Below are 25178 nucleotides of genomic sequence, written 5' to 3'. Positions count from 1 at the left end.
GCAGAGCCGACTCTGCGGGGGAGTGAAAGGCAAGGTCACAGCTTGTGGCACATTTGCATGTAGGCCCCAGCGTTCACCTGGCCTTACCAAATCCTTCCAAAAGTTAAAAAATTTCACTTAACTTGCTCTGTTCTGGCCACACTGCTGCCTCGTATTTATTTTTTATATTCTTTCATGCGATGTGGGCGTCACTGGCAGGCTAGCATCCCTAATTGCCCTTGAATGGAATGGTTTGCTAGACCATTTCAAAGGGCAGTTAAGAGTCAACCACGCTATTGTGAGTCTGGAGTCTCATGTAGGCCAGAACAGGTAAGGACAGCAGATTTCCTTCTCTAAAGGGCATTAGCGAACCAGATGGATTTTTATGACAATTAGTGATAGTTACTCGCTATTACTGAGACTAGCTTTCAATTCCAGAGTTTTGATTGATTAATTAATCCAATTTGTTAATTAATTAATTGAATTAAATTCCACCAGCTGCTGTAGTGGGATTTGAACCCAGGGCATTAGCCTGAGCCTCTGGATTATTAGTCCAGTGACATTACCACTGTCTCTTCTTCACTGATAGATTTGGCACTGTGTGAACCTCCTGGGATTTTATGTTAAAGTCATGGTATGGTGCAGTACCAGTGACTTACACCTTTTTAATTCGGCCTGTCCCTATATGTGGCAAGTAGCCTCCATGCTGCCGAAATCCTCGCAGTTATGACCGTGGGAGTAGGGGGGGTGGGGGGGGGGGGGGTGGCAGGAATGTTTCAATCAAGACCTCATATGATTTTGAAAGAAAGAGGTCACTAGATACTATTTTATCAAGTGTAATGAGCACAGAAGTTCCACTCATCCAGTTTTGAACCAGGTAAGGTAATTTTCGAGTGCAGTATCTGTTAACAACTAAAAGGTAAGCTGTACCAGTAGAATTAAGTTGTAGAGTCTTAACACATTCTCAGAATTTCTCAAATGGCTTTACAACCAATGGATTAATTTTGAAATGCAGCCACTATTAAGTCAGAAAATGTAGCACAGAACATGACTATCCGACTGGGCCCGACAACATGTGTCGGGTTTGGGTAGGGTTGGGCCGCTCTTCCGGGTCCTGCATTCGGGCTCAGGCCGGGTCAGGCTCAGTGACAGCCAGGACGTCAAGGTGGGAAACGTGCATGTGGACTCTGTACTAGTCTGCAGTGAGCGATTCCATCCAAGGTAGAGCATAGCCTCTTCAGTAAAGTTGATTATATTCTGGTGGTCAGGTCGGGTTAGGCGTGGGAAAAAGTCAAAGGACTCAGGCCGGGTCGGGCTCGGGTCGGATGTGGTTCTGTCAGGCTCAGGTCGGGTTTCATTTGCAGACCCGAGCAGGCCTTTAATGTAGCAGGCAAGTTGTACGCAGAAAAGTGTTACAAACAGCAAAAGAATTAACAAGATAATTTGATTTTGTGGTATTAGCTGAGGGAAAAATGGCAGCCAGGCCAAATCACAGCTTTCCTTCAAATAGTGCCAGGGGATCTTTTATGTCCGCTCCAACAAGGAAGATTAAAATAAAAGCAAAATAGTGTGGATGCTGGAAATCTGAAATAAAAACAAGAAATGCTGGAACCACTCAGCAGGTCTGGCAGCATCTGTGGAAAGAGAAGCAGAGTTAACGTTTCGGGTCCGAAACGTTAACTCTGCTTCTCTTTCCACAGATGCTGCCAGACCTGCTGAGTGGTTCCAGCATTTCTTGTTTTTATTTCAACAAGGAAGATTGGTCTCTGGTTAACATTTCATGCCAAGGACAGAACCTCCAGCAGTACTGCACTCAAATCTCAGCATAGATTACAAGCTGTAGTCCTTACTGGGGCTTAAACTTTCTGATTCAGGTGGCATGTTACCAACTGAACAAACCTGACACGTAGAAATCTATCTAATAAATGAGGAGTTCCAGTTTTCTGTTTGCACACGTGTCTCATGAAGTGATTCATCAGTTGTTACAGTTTTCAGTGAACTTTCATATGTACAAGAGCAAACGTCAAAGTTCTGAGATTCGGTACCTGCTGTTCTCACATCCAGCTACCTGTTGGATTTTGAAAAAAAATGATAACCCTAACTGTGATATTTAACTTAAAATTGTCTTTATTAAATATTGATTTGAACAGAAGGTGGGCTTTCATGTAAAGGAATAAGATATAGATTATATATTAATATATTAGGATGGGTGCGCAGGAAGATTATCTATTTCCCATTATAAATGTCTTTGGCAGTTCCATTATAAATAGGGCAATGTAAACTTGGCATGCTCTAAGTCCATCGCGTCCCCATCCTCTCAGTGGAGGCACTCTGCACTAGGGAGAGGGTCCAATTACAGCATGACAAGTTTACATGGGTTGTTTGCATGATAAATACCGTCAGAGGTATTAATTATTCAGCTGCATGCCCTAGCTTAATTAGCCCCTTGTCTTTTGTACCAGTTCAGTTGAAGACTACACTTGGTCTTGACTTGCTTCTGGAAACCTTCATCTTTGTGGGGCAGGGACAAAAAGTGAATGATATCGGATCAGCAGCCTGTTATACACCCAGCCCAAAAATCAGGCCGGATATGTAACTGTGCCCGAACCTATATCACCTGTTTTTACTCTCCTGCCAAAGTATGAACGCTTCACCCACTGTGTGCAATTCCGCAGATCAGCTCATAAGCCTAGAACTGTCACTGAAATGTTGATGCAGTCACACAAACTACTTTTTTCACTATTTTAATGGAGATTTTTTAGTGCATCTGTTAAAATAGCAAAGTCATTTCAGACAAAATACCGTTTTCACGGACCACACACATCAGACAGAATAGTAAGCTTTAAAGGAACACAGGTAAATTGACAAGTCTCTCCTCCAACACTTTTCCTAACAATTAGGCCAACATTACATTCTATTTCCAATTTAAAATAATGACCGTCCCTGCGATCACTGCAAGTAAAGGAGTTAGTGTGAATTGAAGATGATTGAATGTTGTGTGCTTCTCAATTTCTGTTCATTTGATCTCAATTCAGTAATCTTTAGAAAATGAGCTTCGATTTGGACCTGTCTTTAGATGCAACATTTTGCGTCAGATGAATAAATTTATAATTGTAGCTATTTCAAGAAAACACCAGCCACTGACAGATTCAGTCTAAAGGTTATATATTGTTGTGTCTTTATCAGTATCCTGCAAATGGGCTGTGAGATATGCATGAATAGAACACAACAGCCTGCAGCTACCATCAGCTACCATTTATATTGTTAATAAACCGACTAGCTTGAAATAATATGTTGCTTTTGGTCACCAGCAAGGATACAAGCAAAAGGTGGAGTGGTCTCCCATTGCTCAGTATCATTAAAATTCCTACAGTTTTCAGGAAATAGTTTAACCATTACATCATCAAAGGTTATTAATTTTGACCAACTGTTCCAATACATCCATACAAAAAAATGGACAAAATAAGAGCAACCGGTTCATCAAATCTGATCCATTCAGCTATGATGCAGCTAAGCAATACAGGAACGGAGAATTTTAACTGTGAAGAGAGATTGGATAGGCTGGGTTGTTTTCTTTGGAACAGAGGAGGCTGAGGGGAGATTTAACTGAGATGTATAAAATTGAGGGGCTTAGATGGAGTGGATAGGAAGGGCTGATTTCCATTAGCAGAGAGGTCAATAACCAGGGGGCATAGATTTAAAATAATTAACAGAAGGATTAGAAGAGAATTTTTTTCACCTAGAAGGTGGTGGGAGTCTGGAACTCACTACCTGAAAGGGTGGTGGAGGCAGAAACCCCTCATCACATTTGATAGCTCTTTTTCAGCTGGCACAGATACAGTGGGTCACATGGCCATCTTTGGTGCTGTAGATTTGCTCTATTTCTATGACCATTGATACTATAAACACACCAGCAACCATGTAATCTTCTGGGAGAGGTAAATAAACATTTAAAAAAATCCTCAGGCCAATTCCGGTGACGTATAATTCTGGGAAGTTCCTCTCCAGTCTCTAAAAGCAGTCAAAATCCATGACCATGAGGTATATTACCCAACATCCCAGCTAAGATTTGTATGCAGTGATATCAACCTCCTCTAGGGACTTGCCCAGATCTCTTTGAACCTTTCCAGTGAATCCACATACACGACATGAGCCAGCAAGCTATTGCACTTGTCAGTAATCCTGAGAATAGAATAGGCTGCTATCACCTACTGGAGGACATCTCTTCGCAAGGCACGCCATTGTATCTGAGGACAAAACTGGATATCTATAAAGTCTCGGATTCTGTTCTTTATGACTACCTGTAACCGTTCTCCAAGTGAATTGAGGCCAATCATGACCAGCATCCTGCAGGTTGGGTGTGAAACCTCCACAACAGCAATGGGAATATAAATGATGGATACTGCTACTATATCTTTGGCCCGTCTAACTGAGGTAAACCAAGAACAAAATTTTGAAATGAATTTGTCAAGTCTCTGCATTGGCAATGGCAGGCAGCCAATTAGCCCAATTAAGTGCCCACTTGAGGTCAAGGTGAAGACGCTGCCAGGATCTTCCCAGCATCGGACCAACCCCCTGCTGAGTCAGGAGGTTGGCGGCAACTTGGAGGCTGCCTCCTGGCAGCCGTCTGGAACCACCAATGCCTCCTCTCCATCACCCCAGCACAGACACGGTGGGATGCGACGTCCACAGCCACAAGCCATCCTATGGAGGGGATCTCCCGCCACAATGATGGCCTGATTGCTGTGACCATGCGGGATTTTTAGTTTTTTCCAATGCTGCAGAGAGTGCTTCCATTTTGAGGCACCCTCGTAGTCTCCTGCCTGCTTCAGCAGCCACCTCTCTCAGCAGGGCTGCTGGCCGGACATCGTTGTGGGCCCTTCTATTTGGGCCTCTTACTTCCCTGATCCACCGGTCATCCTCAACTGGACGAGGCTCCCAGTGCCAGCTTCTTATTTGGCCGCCTCTGGGATGAGGGGGCAGGTCTATGATACAATGAAGGACAGGAGTGATTAAATAACAAAACGTCTATAGTGCCTTTCACATACTCAAAATTTTGCATATTTACAATCCGATTATTACCAGCCCACAAAGAACACAGCTGTTACCTGTGAAAAATAACTTCCATTAGCCAGTGTTAATCCCTCACTACAGGTGCATACTTCAAACTTTTTGATGCATTGTGATCCAAAAAGCAACAGATTTGCTAAAATTGAGGAAAACTGCCAATAAATTATAAATCAATATCTGTAGAGTAAAGCATCTGAACTAAGCAGTCAGTGGGAAGACTAAGCACTGATTTGATTTGATTTGATTTATGTGATCAAGAATTAAACCTACTCAAAAAGCAGGCTGTGTTATTTGCATATTCATCAAATGTCGATCAGTCTCCAGAACATCTGCAGTGGGACCTCCTTTATTTGCAATAGCACATGTAATCCCTGGGATCTGTAGCATTCAGTTGGACACAGGTTAATAGGAGCAGATAATGGGCAATTCAATGCACAGATTATGTCTAGCTGCTGAGGAAAACCTGCTGAGGCTAGAGGAGAGAAACACAACAGCACACATGTTGCTCATTTAAGATGAACTGAACAGGACAGGGATGCGAATTAAAGTTATTTTATTAATGGGCTAATACTCCAAGAGTTGGTGTTGAAGCTCAAGTAATAATAGATACAAACTTGATTGGTTAAGTGAATAACAAGTGTCTATAATACAGATGTATATTGACGCTGTTACTAGGATACCCTTGTGCAATATTTGATGAGGGTTATTCCTAAAATGCCTTTTACTGATCTCTACACAAATTGCAGATTCTAGAGTCTAGACCTAGAGTCATTCTATATTCATTGTGTTGGAATCTTTCAAATTCTGGATTGTGGGTGTACATTATATCAAATGGATTTTGAATGCAATAAGTGTAGGCTGTATCATTACATTCTTCCCCGCACAATTATGTTAAGTGGAGGAGGGAAAAGCTATAATAAAAGTGGAAGTGCATTCTTCACAGACAGGTTCAGAACTACACATAGTGCAATGTGTTACAATTACACATAGGCTCCGTGACAGGGATGGGGTGGGGTGGTGCAGCTGGAAGATCGTTCCGGCAGAGGCCTGCCATGGAGTCAGGCGCTGGGAGGGCCAGGCCCAATCTTCCCGGTGGCAGTGAGACTCCATGGCAGTCCACCCGCCGCTGGGCAACAGTACCTGGCTTTGCATATTGAAATGAGCACAATGAATATTTTAAAATAAACTTACTTCCCATCTTACAAGCCCACCGCGATCTTCAGTGTGGCAGCCAGGGTAAAGAGTTAAGATTCCTAGTGCGGGGCAGGGTGGACGGAGTCAAATAATTGTCATGAGTGTCGGGGATGGTGGGAAGTGATGACTTTTGTACAGTTTGGGGGGAGAAGATCATATTTGTAAGGTAGGTGTTTTTGGGGGGGAAGGGCAGATACTTAACTATTGTTATTGGGGGAGGGTGGGAAAGGGGCATTAGAATTTTGTTTGCAACAGTGGAGAGGGAGGGGTGTCTCTTTAAAAATTTGAATCTACCAGCAGGGCTGGCTTTAAAAATGGCACCAGCGCCTGTGTACAGGCAGCTGACGCCGTTGCCGACATCGGACATTCTGCCCCCTCCGCGTGATTGGGGGTGGGGGGGTGGGGGATGCGGGCCGGCCCAGGTATTTAAATGAATCACAGTGCGGTAGATCGCTGTGGCTGAGCTGCACATGTGGGCCAGCATTTTTTTCTTGGCGGCGGACTCTTAAAATCCAGCCCATTGTGTGCAATTGAAATCTTCCCTGTAGATGGAGAAATAATGGTAGAAGCCTACATTACAACAGAATTAGGGCTATAGCAATGGATGTGGCCTGGTATATTAATTAATCCTAAACTGTCACCAATTCCAGAGAAATAAGTCTCCCTAGGCAACTAATTTCATGTTTTGAGCTCACATGCTGAAACTCATGCAATTACAGTAATAAAGCTGCTTAAATAGCATGCATGGCTTTATTGCTGTAATTTTTACTCTCTCCATCTGCAATGTGCTTTTAAATTATAATTTTAAATAAAAATATTTAAAACATTTAACCACTGCTTGCCCTGTCTATTGGTCGCCTAACTCTGTCTACTTTATTCTTCCTGTAACTTTACTTTATACTTTTTCATCTGATCTCACCTAATCTGTCTTTTTTAACCTCTTAAAATGAATAACTTTAAGCTAGTGTGCTTTTTATATTACCTTTGGTGTCGCAGTTCCCAATGTCTCTTTTGGATGTAGGAACAAATTCCAAACAATTCAGGCTTTCATTAGCTGAAAACTAACTCCAAAAGGTGTTTTTTTTTTAAGTCAATGGTGAACCTCAAAGTCTGAAGATTGATGCAATGGCGTTAAACACTGATCTCACACTTCCAACAGAGAGCCACAATCGAAGAGAACACAGGTCACAGATAGGAATACAATACTGTCGCTCCCATTCTCATTGGCACTCCCTTACTCCCTTCAAGCACAGCTTCCTGTTGGGGTTGCTGAATTTCATCTATAGACACAACAAAGCCAATATTTCACACATGAAAATGTATCAAATGTAGAAGGGCTGCTCGCTGTTGATTTGAGTTACTGGCTGAACAAGAATTTAAAGTTTGGGTGTATGTGGCGACTGTATTCACATAATCTTTCAGCAGCTGAACTGCAGTGAAGTATCGCAATACTGATGACATTGAATGGTGTGACTTTATACTATTTAATGTTTTAATTTTTGCATTATTTTCAGATCCATGTGCCTATTGTGTTTCTTGGGATATAACCTTTCAAATTTGTCAGCACAGAAATGTATCAACCAGTTTTATAACACAGTCTATTCACTATAATTATCATTTTTAATGGCTCAGTCGGTCACACTCTCACCTCTGTGTCAGAAGGTTTTGGGTTCAAGTCCCACTGCAGAGACTTGAGCACAAAAGTCCAGGCTGACTCTCCAGTCCAGATCTGAGGGAATGCTGCACTGCCGGAGGTGCCGTTTTACGGATGAGACATTAAACCGAGGCCCCGTCTGTGCTCTCAGGTGAATGTAAGCAATGCCATGAGCACTATTTCGAAGATGAGCAGAGTAGTTATTTTCCAGTGTCCTGGCCAATATTTTTCCCTCAATCACCATCACAAAATAAAAGATTATCTCTTCATTGTCATGCTACTGTGCATATCGGATGCCACATTTCCTATGCCATTGGCCTCATTGGCTATAAAGCACTTTGGGACGTCCTGAGGTTGTGAAAGACACCATTTAAATGCAAGTCTGTCTGTCTTTAATTTATTACGTTGAAGTAAAAAAAAGTTCTGTTATACACATACAAACAGAAATTTAAAGCAGAATACAGCAGATGCAGGAAATCTGAAATAAAAGAAGAAAGTGCTGAAAATACTCAGGTCAGGCAGCATCTGTGGCGGGAGAAATAAAGTTAACGTTCAGATCTGTGCCCTTTCATCAGAACAACAACAACTTATATAGTGCCCTTAATGTAATAAAACGTCCCATGGTGTTTCACAGGAGCATTATAAAGCAAAATAAGACACTGAGCCACAGAAGGAGACATTAGGTCAGATGACCAAAAGTTTGGTCAAAGAGGTAGGTTTTAAGGAGTGTCTTAAAGGAGGGAAGTGAGGTGGAGAGGTATAGGGAGGGCATTACAGAGTTTAGGACCTAGGCAACTGAAGGCACAGCCAGCAAATGGTGGAGCAATTAAAATCGGGATGCTCAAGAGGCTAGAGTTGGAGGAGTGCCGATATCTTGGACTGTTGTGGGACTGGAGGAGATCACAGAGATCGGGAGGGGTGAGGCCATGGACGGGTTTGAAAACCAGATAAGAATTTTAAAATCAAGATGTTGCTTCACAGGGAGCCAATGTAGGTCAGCAAGCACAGGTGTAATAGGTGAACGGGACTTCGTGCGAGTTAAAAGGTAAGAAGCAGAGAACTGTGAAAAGTTAGAAATGTAATAGGTTTTGAACAAGTGAATGGGGGGAGGGTGGGAAGAAGATCAAAAGAGAAGGTCTGTGATAGGGTAGAGGGTAGGAGAGATGAAACGACAAAAGGTTTCATGGTGTAAGGCCAAAGGGAGTGGTAATGGGACAAGTAAAGAAACAAAGTATGTGGCTAGAGGAGATGTGAATGGCAGGAGCCTGAATAGCTGCCATCCGAAAGTAAAGGAAATAAGAGAGAAACAAGAGGGAAGAAAACTAAACCAGTAAAGAAAAATGAAACAAAATAGGGGCAGAAGTTATGATCTAAAATTATTGAACTCAATGTTGAGTCCAGAAGGCTGTAAAGTGCCCAGTTGAAAGATGAGATGCTGTTCCTCAAGCAATTTATTTTAATCAGGTCCAGTTTGTTCTTCATTTGTTCAGTACTAATAATAGTGATTATATGGGAGTCTTGTAACAAGCCATGTTTAAGGTCTGCCCTAACCTATGATGTAGAATTGCACTTCACTGCTGTTTAACTTTAAAGGTGTCTAAATGCTCTGTTAATGTCCTAGGTACTGTTTCCCATTTGGACGGCCGGAAGGTGCACTAAAAGCCACTCTCTCTTTGCTTGAAAGGGTATGTTCAAATTATAATGGAATGTAGTCTTAATTCTTGGTTTCTTTAACATGTTTGCCCTTTGTCACGTGCAATAGTAAATCATTTACTGGAGGTGGTTCAGAAGCCATTGTTATCACTGAGATCTGTTTCTTATACTGCAAAGCAGCTTACTGGAACTGTGGCGGAATTTGTGTTTCATGATGATCATGGGATTGGCCACAGTTGTTCATCTTGGCCGTCCAGATGTAGATAGGAAGGGTTCCATCAGTAGAGAAGCAGGCACTTTGTTGGGCTTCATCAGCTGGAAACATCTTCCCTTTCTGGCTATTTATGCGTAATGAGGTAATATCCCTTGGCCAGATTGTACTTCAACTAAATTTAGATATCCTCCCTTTACCTATGATTCCAGACATCAAATTCAGGGCATTCTGTGGTAGCTATTTTAAGTTTGTCAGCCCAAAAATTGACACAAAAGTACTCAAAGGGAAGTATTGTGTAACACAATAAGTAGGTTTGGCACTGTTTGCTGTAATTCAGTGGAGATTTTCATTATTTTGACCATTGAGAAAGGACCATATTTACATGGGGTCTAAGTCACAAGAATTTCTTCCCCCAATTATGTTCCCTTGCACCCCTCCTTTCCTGCAGATGTTGACTGCAAATTGGGTTGCATGTCCCTGCACACCAGGTGCCCTTCACCAACTCCGTGTCCATTGGCCATTCTTAGGGCAGGATTTTACCAAATAATTCACTGGTTTCACCTGGCAGCTGTGATGAAAAAAGTAATGGATATATTCATGAGCAGGTCATTATACAGCAATACAATGGGCAGGTCAATAAAACCATCAGCACAATGTTCCCAGATTGTTTAAAAAAGCAAATAGAATGTTGGGATGCATAGCAAGGGTAGAATACACAAATCAAGAGAGATCATTTTAAAACTGTATTTGGTCTTGGTGAGACCACATCTTGAGTACTGTATATAGTTTTGGTCTCCTTATTTCAAAAAGGATTTTCAGTTATTGGAGGGGGTGCAGAGAAGGGCTGCATAACTTAAGGCAATGATGTACCAGGAAACATTGACTACCCTATGTCTTTTCTGTCATGAAAAGAGAAGACTGGGAGGGGATATGATGGAAGTGTTTCAAGTTATGAAGTGTTTGGACAAATTAGATCCAAGTAAGCTTTTCTACCATGCACAAAATTTTAGCACAAGGGATCATAATTACAAATAAAAGATATAAAGGAAAAATAGGAAATGCAATTGGACATTTTTTATGAAAAGCTGGTGAACGTGGAACAGATTACCAGCCTGGGCGGTGGAAGAAGAAAGCTTAATGGCTTCAAGAAGAAATGGGACAGTTTTTGTGTCAACCCGTGGGATTTGTGGTTATTAGAAAAGGCCTAAAGGGATGCTATAGATGGGTGGACTAGATTGATCTATGTTGCGAACTGAAGAGTTTGTGACACAGCTTCTACCCTCACAAGTGGTGGATTGATGTTAAAAATAGGCCAAAAAATTGCCTCTATGGAACATAAACGGTATTCAGTTTCGAGTTATATGACATACACTTCTTGAAAAGACTGTCAGCAATAATTAGCTGCTCAGATTCTAGCATTCTTATATAACGTTCATTTACGTAACTGAACTTTTAACCATCAACCAGTGCGAGTAGAAATTATCCTTGTTTTACATTTCAAAGTGCATCGGGCTTTTTTTTTGTCATACATTGAAATGAAAATGTAATGAATTGATTTATAGTATAGAACCGTAATAATAGGACCATATTTAGATGGGGTCTAAGTCGCAAGAATTTTTTTCCCCAATTATGTTGCCTTGCACCCCTCTTTTCCTGCAGATGTTGACTGCAAATTGGGTTGTATGTCCCTGCACACCAGGTTCCCTTCACCAACTCCACGTCCATTGGCCATTCTTAGGTCTGGATTTTACTGAGCTCCCGACGTCGGGCTCCGTGGTGGGAGGGGGGGGTGGAGTGGCGAGGCGGAAGATCATTTCGGCAGAGGCCCGTCACGAGCCCAATGCCAAGAGGGCCAGGCCCGATCCTTCTACATGGTGGCCCCCACCGCCCCCTCCCCCATCACCCTGCCGCTGGGCGACGGAACCTGCATTTAAATATGTAAATAAATAAAATGAATATATTTAAATAAATTTACCTTGGATCTAACGTGTCCCCTGTGATCTTCGAAGCAGCAGCTGCCACTCCCGCACCTTCACCTCCATGTCAGGGGAAAGCAGGCCTGAAACTGGTGGTGGGGAGGGGGGTGGGTGCTAGGAGTTAAAATTTTTAGTGCAGGCGGGGGAAAATGGGATCAAATAATCGGAATGAGTGTAGAGGATGGTGGGAAGGGGTGAACTTTAAACGTACAGTCTGGGCGGGGGGTGGGGGGGGGGAAGGTCATATTTCAAAGGTAAGTGTTTTGGGGGGGAGGGGAAGGGCAAATACTTAATGTCATTGGTATTGGGGGGATGGGAAAGGGGCGTTAGAATTTTATTGGGTACATTTTGGGGTATTTATTTAAAAATTTAAATTTACTGGCAGGGCTGACTACCCTTTAAAAATGCCAGCGTCGGACAGCCCACTCCTTCCACGTGATTCTGGGGGGCGGGCCAACCTGGCTATTTAAATGAGCCTCCACACGGTAGATTGCGGTGGCTTGGCGGCACATGGCTCCTGTGAGTGGGCCGCCATTTTCCTCCGGTGGCAGGCTCTTAAAATCTAGCCCTTAGCGTGTGAACCTGGACAGTAAATGTCAGTAGTCTGTTCAATTGCGGTGGACATCACAACCAAGTCCAATTCTGTCCTCACCTAATTTCCACACATGTACACTTCCAATAACAGTCGCTGGACAGCAATCAAAAGAGGAAATTCAGTACAAATCAATCTTTTCAAAAGTGCAGAAGTGGGAGGGAAGTGTGTATTGGGAGAAAAGGATCTATGCATGGAATGCAATTCTTAGAGATTTGTTTACTTTCTTTGATAAAGGTTCTGATGAAAGACATAGCCACCCCTGTGCCACCTGAAGATGTCAAGAAAGTGGTGCGAAAGTGTCTGGAGAAGGCTGCCTTGATAAATTACTCTCACCTTTCAGAGTATGCCAAAATAGAAGGTTGGTACCTTTGATATAGCCATCCAAGTGGCACAGAGAGCCAATTGGGTCCATTAACTGAACATTTGTCACAAGTCTTTCTTTCCCATTGAACAAACCCAAGCCTCTGCAATTGCAAATGCCTCATTAAAATTTCAGCTGGTGAACTGCAGTCTTTTTCTATTCATTGCTTTAATCTGCCTCATGGGACCTCCTTCCAGAACTGAAAACCTTTCACTAAAACTGTTCTCTTTTCCAGTCCCTTGCGAAGCCTTGTTAAATAAATAGTTTTATTATTTTACATGAATTGAAATTATTTTTTAATCATCTTTCTACTCTTTATTTGTCATTTCATGCAGCCAGTGGAAAGGAACCAGGTAAACGGATGCATACATTAGTTGATGATTGCACCTCTTTAAACAGATTCATTATTCCGCCATTAACAGTCTCTCTGAACTAATACTTTGTCTTTCACCACAAGCATTAACACACGCTTTGCCTTTGTCCCAGGACAGCTTTGTTATTTAATCTCTCCTGCCCTATCAAACACCTTCCTCATTGTTCTCTCCCCCACCCCACCTCCCCTTCACTTGCTTAAAACCTAATTCTTTTCTAACCTTTGCCAGTTCTGATGAAAGGTCACAGACCTGAAACGGTAATTTCGCCCCTCTCTCCACAGATGCTGCCAGACCTGCTGAGTATTTCCAGCACTTTTTGTTTTTGAAACCGATTCAGTGTCATGACAGTGAATGTCCCTCAGATATTATCCTGTAGTCTAATTTCTGAAGGAAGATTATTGTTATTAATTTGACTTGCACCCAAATATACTGGATAATGGATAGTGTTGTTCCTTTTTAGAAATTATGCACATTGTACTTAACATTGTTGTCTCGTGGGAAAGGCTTGCAAGACAACTTGGTCTGTTTACCAAAACAATGCATACAGTAATTTTTCTTTCAACTCACATGGCCTGATGGCGTATATGCAATTTGAAAGACAGATTACTGTATACATTGTTTTGGTAAACACTTTAGAATAAATGATAAATGAGAGCAAAAGTTATTCTTTGAGAAACTGAGGAGCAATTGTGCAGCAGCCGTCATACTGTCATTACTTTCAATATTATCAAAAACAATGGAACAAGAGGAATTAATTTGTGGGGTACAGCTTTGAAGAATAAACTGGGAAGGATAAATCGGGAAGTGGTTTCAACCTGCTCTACTTACTCCCCATAAAAAATATCCTTTAAAAAACTTAGCTTTTCTCCTACCTAAAAGGATAAAATCAACTGGTTGTAATACAAAACATGAAGCAGAGACTAAGGTGATGGATCAATTTTAAGTAACTCTCCTAACTGAGGATTGATAGCCATTCATTTGGAGTTTTTGAAATGCTCTAAAATACCAAGACCTGTTGAGCATTTGATGAAATAGAAATAAAATAAAGATAAAGAGGATCTTATGGTATAAATGCTTCATTGTGGCGCATAGAAACTGGGAAATCTAACAGGCAATCTTTAGATAAAGGCCAACATTATGATCCTACGAATTAACTTGACATCTATATTAGAGTCCTGATCCAAGGAAATAAAATCAAATCAAAATGGGTTTTTGAAAGATGGGTCACATCTCAAAAAAAGTTTATTGTATTCTCTTGACATAACTGAGTTGGGGGATGATGGTACTAACTTTACTTCCAAAACACATTTAAGAAGTTTCTCCACAAAACTTGTGACTAAAATGAAAGCTTGTAGGATTGAGAAGGAATTGTAAATTTCATTATATAGATTCGCCAGGGCACCGTTCCTAATAACATTAAAATGAGTACTGGAAGGAGAATACAACTGTATAACGTATTATTGGTAAATAGAATGTTCTGAGGAGAGATATATAACTGAACAAGATCTACAGAGATTTAACAGCTAGGCATAGAGAAATGTCAGGTGAAACACATTAGGGCTAAAAATAGTAAATTTGAATACACAATGAAAAGCATACTGTTGAATAATGTGGAACAAGAAAATGATTTGGGTGTGCTAATTGGTAAAAAATCAAAAATGTTATCAAATTATATGTTGATTATCAAAGCAAATAAGAGCATCCCAATATATTAATGAGTGTTAACTCACACTCTTAACACATTGGTGAGACTAAGCTCATGAATTTAATTTCTTTTCAATAGCTTGCTTTTTAACAGGTATGTGAAATGTTCCTTTGCACACTATTTTAGCTCCCTCATTACCCTGTTTATTTTAAATGGGTTAATGTTAAAATATCCCACAAAGGAAATTTGAGCACATTAAGCTCAACACAGCTAAAGAAAATTAAAACCTTTCGAACCTTTTTTTATTTCCCAGTTTTTCTCAAAATGCTTAGCAACACAAGAAAACAATTCAAAAATGTATCTCAAAGAGTGGTACATTTTGGTGGGAAGAATGAGGAGAGGCAATATAAACTAAATGGTACATTTTTAAAGGGGTTGCGGGAACAGAAAGACATGGGGGTGGGGCGGGGGTGCACATACATACACAAATGTTTGAAGGTGGCAGAACGAGTTGATAAGGCTGTTAAAAAAAGCACATGGGATCCCGGGCTTAACAAACAGAGGTATATAGTATAAAAGCAAGAAAGCTATGCTAAACCTTCATAAATCACTGGTTAGCCCTCAGCTGAAGTATTGTATTTCATTCTGGACACCTCCCTTTATGAAGGATGTCAAGAACTCGGAGAGGATGCAGAGAAGATTTACTGGAATAGTACCAGGGATCAGGGATTTCTGTTATGTGGAGAGACCGGAGAAGCTAACATTGTTCTCATTAGAGCAGAGAAGGTGAAGGGAAGATTTAATAAAGGAGCTGAAAATTATGAATAATTTTGATAGAGTAGATAGGGACAAATTATTTCCACTGGCAGGAGAGTCAGGAACCAGAGAACACAGATTTAAGACAACTGCAAAATAACCAGGAAGATAAGAATTTTTTTTTTAATCAGCGAGTTGTTACGATCTGGAATATCCTGTCCGAAAGGGAAAAAAAGTGCGTCTATGAGAAAGAGCAGGAGAATGGAACTAATTAGGTAGATCTTTCAAATAGCTGGCACAGCCATCATGCACTGAACAGGAGGTTTCAATGCTGTATGATTTTATGAGTGGATAGTGATGTTTAATCTGCTTAATTCTGGAACAAATTTTAAAAGGGAATGGGTAAGAACTTTGAAAATACACTTTTTAAAATTTTGTTCTGAGGACGTGGTTGATTTATTGCCAGAATTATTGCCTTTCCTTGGTTGTTCTGAGAAGGTACTGAAGGACCTGCTCTTCCAGCTGCTGTCGTCATTGCAGTGATGGTGCTGCTGCATTGGTTTTAGCTAGGTATTGGGAATTACAGGAATTTTTACTTGAAGCTCGATATATCCAAAAGTTATGATGCTGTGTGCCTTGGAGGGGAATTGGCAAGTGTTGGTGATTTTGCTGCTTCTGTTCTTCTTGATGTGGCAGCAAAGCATAAGATGGTAGTGTGCTCCAATTATCCTAAATGTTCTCTTGACAACTGAGAGAAAAGTCAGCCAGTTCTGTCATTTCCAGATTGTTGTGCAGTGACACCCTGATGGGGGAAATGTGCACATGTAAACATCAGGTGAGAATAGGATCATGTTCACCTGTGATACCCTTTGTCATCAAAACAATGTTGTCCTCATTGTTTCGGCCCATATGTGATGAATACCCACTTGGGCAAAGCATGGAAGGACTGCTAACATTTGTGGAACTGTACTTCAGAACATAAGGAGAGGATATGAAAAATGGAATAGGGTTGGGAAGGAAAAGCAAATGTAAAACGTGGTGGAGATTTAGAGGGAAGAAACATGGTGTATAACTGCATCATGTGGCATGGTAGCAAGACATTGAGGCCAGGCAGTCCAAGATTTGCTTCTTGATCCGTGCTGAGTAGGCTGATCTCAGCCAGGCACCAGTTAGGTTTCTATAATTTGTCTTAGCATCCCTGTTCGAGGAAACAAAGCTCTGCCATGGTTCCGACTCCTGCTTGCTATCCGATAAATCTTGCTGAAAAGCGTGTGGACATTGGATAAGGATAAGGCTAGTCTTGCCTATGATGACCTTTATAGGTGAATAGCCTGCTGACATTCACTTGCCTAGGCTTACATAATCTTTTTTAGTTCTTACTCATACCAGAAGTGGGCTACTTAACAAAGTAAATGATATTGAGGGAGAAATTTGTTAACATAGCTCTGCGCTATGCAGTCTCACCTTGATTCACTGGGACAGGCAGCGCTACAGGCCACTATTTGCGCTGCCTGCATGGTCTTCTTCAATGATAGCAATGAAGAAACCTTTGTGGGCCACGGCAGAAAGTGTCTCACAATGCTGCCTGCCCCCAAGGAATCGATGCAAATCTGTGTATTGCCACATGAACAAATTTCTCCCCCATTGTGCCTTTATTTGGAATATGACTGATGATACAAGATTATGGGAAAAGGGCAGGAAAGTGGAACTAGCTGAATTGCTCTTGCAGAGAGCTGGTGCAGACTTGATGGGCCAATGGCCTCCTTCTGTGCTGTAACCATTCTATGATTTCACATTGGCTGGTTAGGTGCTAACCCGATAATGAATTCAAACTCAGCTGAACCATTCAAAAAGGAAATGAACAGATTGGTGATTCAATAGAGAAATAGGAAACAAGGCTTGATTCCAAGTTATGATAGGTTTATGCAGATTGTGGAACCAGAAGCAGTGCACATTAATACCAGTGGTGAAACAGGACTAGCTGTATAACTCGATTAAACATATTATATTAGCAATACTTAATTGGCCACACTTCTGAAATGTATCAATAGTAATGTTTGAAGTAACTTAACCGTGTAACTGCTCTAACTTCTGGCTGCAAGGTTTGTCTTGCACATGTTTAAAAACCAATGCAGGACTAGTGAGGAAATCTGTACTGTTGTCATGGTTTTTCAACTATTACATATTGACGCATATTCACGAACACTTTGCTTCTCCAGCAGCTGATCATAATTATTGATGCAATATTTCTAGTTGACAATGCAGCTAGAATATGAACATATTTTCCTGTTTTTTTAACAAAGATCGTTTAATTGCAGTTACATGTATTTTCACGTAACAGTTGGCAGATAAATGAATACAGATTCCAAATGCATATTAGTCTGTGACTTTTCAGTCAGATGATTAGAAGCCCATAGTATGTAAATATTCTTCAATTATGGTTTTATTTCTGTTGTGTATTTGTGTTTTATGGTGCATTTAAGTCTCACATCATGGAATGTGCAAAATTAAGATTATTCACCCATGCCTACAAGAAAGAATGTTACACTTGAGTGGAAGAAGAGGAGCGCAACTTCACAGGACACTGGGACACAGCAGGGTAAGTATGTGGCAGCAAAGCAGAAAGTGGTAGGGAAACTCAACAGGTCAGGCAGCATCTGTGGAGAGAGAAGCAGAGTTAACTTTCAGGTCTGTGAAGTTGGTCAAGTTAACTCTGCTTCTCTCTTCACAGATGCTGCCTGACCTGCTGGGTTTCTCGAGCAGTTTCTGCTTTGCTGCCAGGTTGACAGCAGTCCCACTCTTCAACAGTGAGGTGTTTCTTTGGCAGCTGTCAGGAAGCAGGTGCTGGGGCGCTTTAAATAGGGCCCCAGCACCTGCTACACAGCTGTCAAAAGGTTCCTCACTGCGCCGGATGCCCCGCCTCTCCCCATGTAATATGGGGAGGGGGGCAGCAACTCAGTGAAGTGATGCTAATGAGCCCCTTTGCGAAATATCACGAGGGCTCTGCAGCGGCCACTGAATGCAGGCACCGCGCCAAGTAGCGCAGTGCCCGAACAAAATTCAGCCCAGTGTTCTAAGATTATTTGGAAGGAAAAAAATTCTTATTTGGCCAAGGGATTCCAAACTCTAGAATATACTGAAAGCAGGCTGAAGTTCCATAGGGCGGCGTCCATCATAGCATCAACACTCGGAAACTACAGCTTCCTGTTTGTCATCTTCCAGTGTTATCAAATTGAAAGAATGTCTCTCAGCTATCTCCTTGACAGTAATTCAATGCAAAGGAAGGTTATTCAGGACTCCTCAAATGTGTGCCTGAACCTAGGATACTGACTGGATAACTAACCTAAATTCTACTGCCAGTAAAAACAATTCAGTCAGGAATGACAGTGATGTTAAGCAGCTGTTTGCTTTGTGCAAGTAAATGTACACACATAAATCGTAGAATAAATGATATAACCAACTGGCCTGAAAATGAGAAACTTTGTTGTTTTTTGTGTGTGTTTTTCCTACTTCATTTGTATTTTATTTTATCTTTTTGGTAAAAGGGTAATAATTTTTATTCCTCCTTTGTAAAAAGATGTGTATTTATTTCTCTGTGCTTTTCAGTCTGCCCTGCACCATTCAATTACCCCAACAGGGAATTAATTGGCCTTTGATCTGCTTCTAAGGTCTTTGCTCTTTTCAGTTGATAATGGCCAGTAGGTGGTGCTTGAGACTGGCCCTGGTTGATTTGCTTTCTGATTTTTATTCCCCTCCTCAAAATTTTCAGTTGAGATGGAGAACTCACCATGTAGGAAATTCTTGGAGCGAAAACAATGGGATGTCTGAGGTTGGCCAAAATGCCAACATATTGTGCCACTGGACTATCTCTATCGTATCAAATTGTTTCTTCTTAGCACACTCTAGAATTCCTCTGGTTTATTACTTAGCACTTCATTTTTTTTTCAATTCTGGCTTACAATATGTAGCATGCTATAAACTAGAAACCATTACGTACCATAGCTCTTCCTGTCTTGGAATTTTATATGCCCGAGGCCATAAACTTTCTTTTATCCCCTTTCTTACTCCATGACAAAGTGGCCACGATTTACTGTCAAACTTCAAACAGGGATCCTTCCTGGAAAAATATTGCAGAACCAGTTTCAGTATATAAAATGGCTACAGAACCAACTATGGCCAGTAAAATCATTCTAAAGTCTGTTATGGAATCCAAATGCTGTCATCAAATGGCACTCTTAGGGAAATTTCTCAACCCCATCATGATTTCACATCATTTCAAACAGTCTAATAGTTATGGCGAAATGCATTAATACTTCAAGATCTGTGTAATCCTGTTTATATCGCAAGGTAAGATGTGAGGTATCTTGAGAAATATTCCCCCCCCCCCCCCCCCCATTGATAGGCACCTTAGCTGTGTCACACAGCTCAGGCAGCAGTGTTGTTGTACCATGTGACTCACACTGCAGGTCTGTGGGCAATATTGAAAAGTAATATTAGCTTTGTGCCTATTTCAAGATTGATCACTTGCATCAACCACTTGAGCCTCGCTGTCTCCAGTTTGTCATTTCAGCTGCACCTTTTGAATTGTGTTGCAGCCTTGTAATGTGCTCTAGCTCGCCTGTTGTTCTGTACGGGTCATCCATTTGCACATTTAAGTGCTTTTTTTTATTATTTTGTCCATGCTTATGTCTGAAGTATTCACAATAATTGAACAGCTATGTTGAGACTCACATTTCCATGAATATATCTGTTCAAAGTGCCTTTTTACCAATAGTCCATTATATTGCCTGGGCTGTTAATTGAACTGCTGAGGATGCCTGGAGCAATTGGCCTTTGTACAACTCAGCAAAGTGCATTCTTTTTAAGATATTGTGTGTTTATGCCTCATTGCTTGCCTTTGCATCAGCCTCTTCATTATTCTATTACATGGTTATTATTTGTTCTCTCTCCCTTGTTCTTTTATTTATATATATATATATATTAAAAACCCATCTTCTGCGCCTGAATATCACAGTGCAGTCACCCAAGTCTAAGCAGCCTCCATGGCAGTCCCTGCCAGCCAAAAAGCAGATGAGTATATCCGATCTGAAGCAAAGTGGCATTCCTAATCAGAACACAAGTACTGTAATTGCTTCTTTCTTGTGTCCGGCAGCCTTTAACGGTGTAGTTGGTGTATAGTGCAGTCGATTTGCATGCTTCTGCATGTCCGAGATACGTTTATTCTGCACCAAATGTCTTTCCTCATACCCCATTTTGTGGCAGAAAGCCACTTTTTTTTTTGCAAGGCAGGTGCCAAGGCTGTTTCCTTAGTTTTATTTATCATAACTTAATCCTAAGGAGATCTCTTAAAATCCATTTCCATTTTAACATGAGCTTTTTCCCTCTGTGCACAAGAATCAATTAAAAAATTCCAATATCGCAATCATCTATTGAGAATTATTTCTGGGGACAAGGCTTTTTAAAAGATTAGTGTTAACAAGCAGGCAGTGGGCAGAGATAATTGTATTTTAAACCTGTTGCTAATGATGCTAACATGTAGATCAGTGTCAGGTATGCAACACTTTCACTAGAATGTATCTTTCGGGAGCATAACATTACTCATATAGCACTTTTTAACCAAGGTCACTGATTATTTCATAGCTCACACTAATGGTTTCTTTGTGACTTTTTAGCAGTGGGATCGATGCACTGTATTTGTAGGTGGCTCTTATTGACTTGAAATAGCTGTACTAAAGGTCTGAGGATTAAAAATACCAGGTATAAAGAGCTACAGAGAATACTAACAATAAGAAAGGCATAGAAAAAAACACTTGCACTTATATAGGGACATATTGCTTTGCAAACATCTCAAAGCATAAACTGTATTGGATTAAGCAGTGCTCAGACTGACAAAGTCTAAGGGTATGTTTTTCTCAGTCATTTTAGTGAAAAAGTAGAGGTGAATGTGAAACACTCTGTTGCCGTTTATTCACATCTACATTTTTGCCAAGGAGCAAAATGTAGTCCTCAAAGATCATCATGGAAAAGAGCACATGGAATGGGCAAAGCTGCTAGGGTTTCCAGTACATTGAGCAGGCAGGCCTTCGATCATCAGAACAATTTCTTGTTTGCATCGAGACTTAATTTCGCAAAGCGAAACAAGACTGGCTGTATGGAGCCTCATTAGACACCAGTGTGAGTAAGCGACAGGATTCAAATACAATAGTTTCCTTTTCTAATACTTATGCCCAATTTAGCAAGACATCTTGCCAGGAATGGATCTTGCAAAACTTGCACTCCCTGGTTTAGCCTTTTCAAAACATTAAGTTCGAAGTGTAATTAAAACTAGTGCATCAATCTCCATGCCAAATAAAAGCAGATAAACAACTAAAGGGAATTAGTACAAGAAGCACATTATAGCTTACAATTTACAAAAGAGCAGCAGAATAGTCATAAAAAAAATTCCAACATGTCAGTAGAAATTTATGATAAAACAGAAAATGTTGAAAGTACACATCATATGAAAGAGAAAAACAAATAAGTTGGATTTAATAGGTTGATTGTATCATCCCAAGGTTATTTTAAAATGCTGTTTAACTATATCAAGGGACAATAGCATGAAAAATTCTACACTTACATTAAGTTGTGTGTTAGATTGGTTCAGAAAATGCAGTACTAACATTTCACCCAACACTGGCCATTAACAGCAGGTCAGTGAGGTTTTGGATGGCTTTTGGGCACGCCACTAAAATTGGGCTCTTGCTGTACTTCAGATGGAATATTGAGGTTCCCAATTTGAAAAGAGGAATGTTATTCCTTACTGTGAAAAAGAAACATTGACATTTTTCCCGATAGATTTCATATTTAATTCAGCCTTGTCACTTGACCTTTCATTACATTGGTAGGATGCTGTATACTTGAGTTGTTAAATAGAAGCATCACTGTAATAGACTGCAGGCTGGGTTGATGTGCTTGGAATGTCTGTGTTATTTAATGCATGCTGTTCTGTGTTAATCCTGTGGCAATTCTGTTTGTAATTTTTAGTTGGAATCTATCTTGCCATAACACAGAATGGTCTTGATGATTATAACAGGCAGCTTTTGATATCCATTAATTAAAAGGGATGTTGAATAATGCATTGAAGAGAAATTTGAATGCATTTGTAGCGATGATCTATGTTATGACTTGCAATTCTCAAATAACTAAATGGTCAACACAGGTTCCAAGTCAGAGGTGAGGTGAGTCCCTCAGTAAGGAAGAGAAAACTCAAGTAAGTGACCCATGTCCACTTATGTTTCTATAGGTAGCCTGTTAGACAGTGTCATTGGCAGAAGCTTGGGAATATGGCCTCTCCATGCCCCCTCTGAGGGAATTGAAAATGAACGCAGAAAAAAAAGTTGCGTTTAAAATGTTTGAATTATAAGACTCTGTTGAGAGCACACCTGGAGTACTGTGCACAGTTTTGGTCTCCATATCGGTGGAAGGATATACTTGCCTTGGAAACGATACAGTGAAGATTCACTAGATTGGTTCCTGGGATGAGAGGGTTGTCCTACGATGAGAGTAATAGGGGAGAGCTGTCTCACAGACTAGTCAAGCAACAGCCTGACATAGTCATACTCACAGAATCATGCCTTACAGACAATATCCCAGACACCACCACCACCATCCTTGGGTATGTCCTGTCCCACTGGCAGGACAGACCCAGCAGAGATGGCAGCAATAGTACTGAAAACTTGTGCTTCATAACAAGCCACGCCCCTATCCAAACTGTTTCAGTACAACTACAACACTGGCATCTACCCGGTTATGTGGAAATATGTCCAGGTATGTCCTGTGCACAAAAACTAGGACAAATCCAACCCAGCCAATTACTGCCGTATCAGTCTACTCCCGATCATCAGCAAAATGATGGAAGGGGTAATCGACAGTGCTATCAAGCGGGACATGCTCAGCAATAATCTGCTCATTGACGCTCAGCTTGCGTTCCGCCAGGGACAATCCGCTCCAGACCTCATTACAGCCTTGGTTCCAACGTAGACAAAAGAGCTGAACTCGAGGTGAGGTGTGAGTGACTGCCCTTGACATCAAGGCAGCATTTGATCAGGTATGGCATCAAGGAGCCCTAGCAAAACTGATGTCAATGGAAATCAGGGGGAAAACTCTCTGCTGGTTGGAGTCAGACCTAGCACAAAGGAAGATGGTTGTGGTTGTTGGAGGTCAATCATCTCAGTCCCAGGACATCACTGCAGGAGTTCCTCAGGGCGGTGTCCTAGGCCCAACCAACTTCAGCTGCTTCATCAATGACCTTCCCTCCATCATAAGGTCAGAGGTGGGGATGCTCCATATGCAGCAAGACCTGGACAACATTCAGCCTTGGGTTGATAAGTGGCAAGTAACATTCACAAGTGCCAGGCAATGACTATCACAAACAAGAGAGAATCTAACCATCTCGCCTTGACGTTCAATGGCCTCACTATCACTGAATCCCCCACTATCAATATCCTGGGGGTCGCCATTCACCAGAAACTGAACTGGACCAGCCACATAAATGTTGTGGCTGCAAGAGCAGGTCAGAGGCTGGGAATTCTGCAGCGAGTAACTCACCTCCTGTCTCCCCAATGCTTGTCCACCATCTACAAGGCACCAGTCAGGATTGTGTGATGGAATACTCTCCACTTGCCTGGATGGGTGCAGCTCCAACAACACTCAAGAAGCTTGACATATCCAGGACAAAGCAGCCACTTGATTGGCACCCAATCCACCACCTTCAACATTCACTCCCTTCACCACTGATACATAGTGGCAGCAGTGTGTACCATATACAAGATACACTGCAGCAACTCACCAAGGCATCTTCAACAGCACCTTCCAAACCTGTGACCTCTACCACCTAGAAAGGCAAGGGCAGCAGAATCATGGGATTCTGTAAGTTCCCTTCCAAGCCACATACGATCCTGACTTGGAACTAAATCGTCGTTCCTTCACTGTCGCTGGGTCAAAATCCTGGGACTCCCTTCCAACAGCACTGTGGGTGTACCTACACCCCAAGGACTGCAGCGGTTCAAGAAGGCAGCTCACCACCACCTTCTCAAGGCAATTAGGGATGGGCAATAAACACCCACATCCCCTAATCGAATCAAAAAAAGGACCTGTACTGTCTGGAGTTTAGAAGAATGAGAGGTGATCTCATTGAAACATACAAGGTTCTGAAGGGCCTTGACAGGGTAGACACCGAGAGGTTGTTTCCCCTGGCTGGGAAATCTCAAACATGCGGGCACAGACTCACGATAAGGTGTCAATCATTTAAGGCTGAGACGAGTTGCAATTTCTTCACTCAGAGGTTTATGAATCTTTTGAATTCTCTACTCCAGAGGGTGTGGATGTTCCATCATTGGGTATATTTAAGGCTGAGGTAGATAGATTTTTGGGCATCAAGAGATATGGGGAGCAGGCAGGAAAATGGAGTTGAGGCAGAAAATCAACCATGATCGCATGAATGACAGAGCAGCCTCAAGGGGGTGTAAAGTCTGCTGCCATTTCTTATGTTCATATGTTCTCAAGGGGTTAAGAAATGTTGTCTAAATACTACGAACTGGAGATTTCCAGTTATGTGAGGCTTTTGTGCTGCAATTCTATTAAGAAGCATAAATGGAGACAGATTTCTTACACGGTCAGAGGTTAATGATCATTATTTCACTGAAGCTAGATATTTTAATGAGACAATA

General features: G+C 41.4%; 1 protein-coding gene across 2 annotated transcripts in view; it reads left to right on the top strand.

Moving 5' to 3' along the window:
• LOC137379688 (calcium-dependent secretion activator 2-like) overlaps positions 1 to 25178 on the top strand; it is a 796052-nt gene that overhangs the window by 593062 nt on the left and 177812 nt on the right. For both annotated transcript variants that reach the window (XM_068050896.1, XM_068050894.1), the window contains exons 15-16: positions 9519 to 9582; positions 12570 to 12693. In XM_068050896.1, coding sequence (XP_067906997.1) covers positions 9519 to 9582; positions 12570 to 12693 — 188 coding nt within the window. The remainder of the gene's footprint in view (positions 1 to 9518; positions 9583 to 12569; positions 12694 to 25178) is intronic.

This window comes from Heterodontus francisci, chromosome 18, assembly GCF_036365525.1.
Source record: "Heterodontus francisci isolate sHetFra1 chromosome 18, sHetFra1.hap1, whole genome shotgun sequence".
In the NCBI taxonomy this organism is placed as follows: domain Eukaryota; kingdom Metazoa; phylum Chordata; class Chondrichthyes; order Heterodontiformes; family Heterodontidae; genus Heterodontus; species Heterodontus francisci.
The sequence above is the reverse complement of the archived record's forward strand: the minus strand, read 5'-3'. Positions and strand labels throughout refer to the sequence as shown.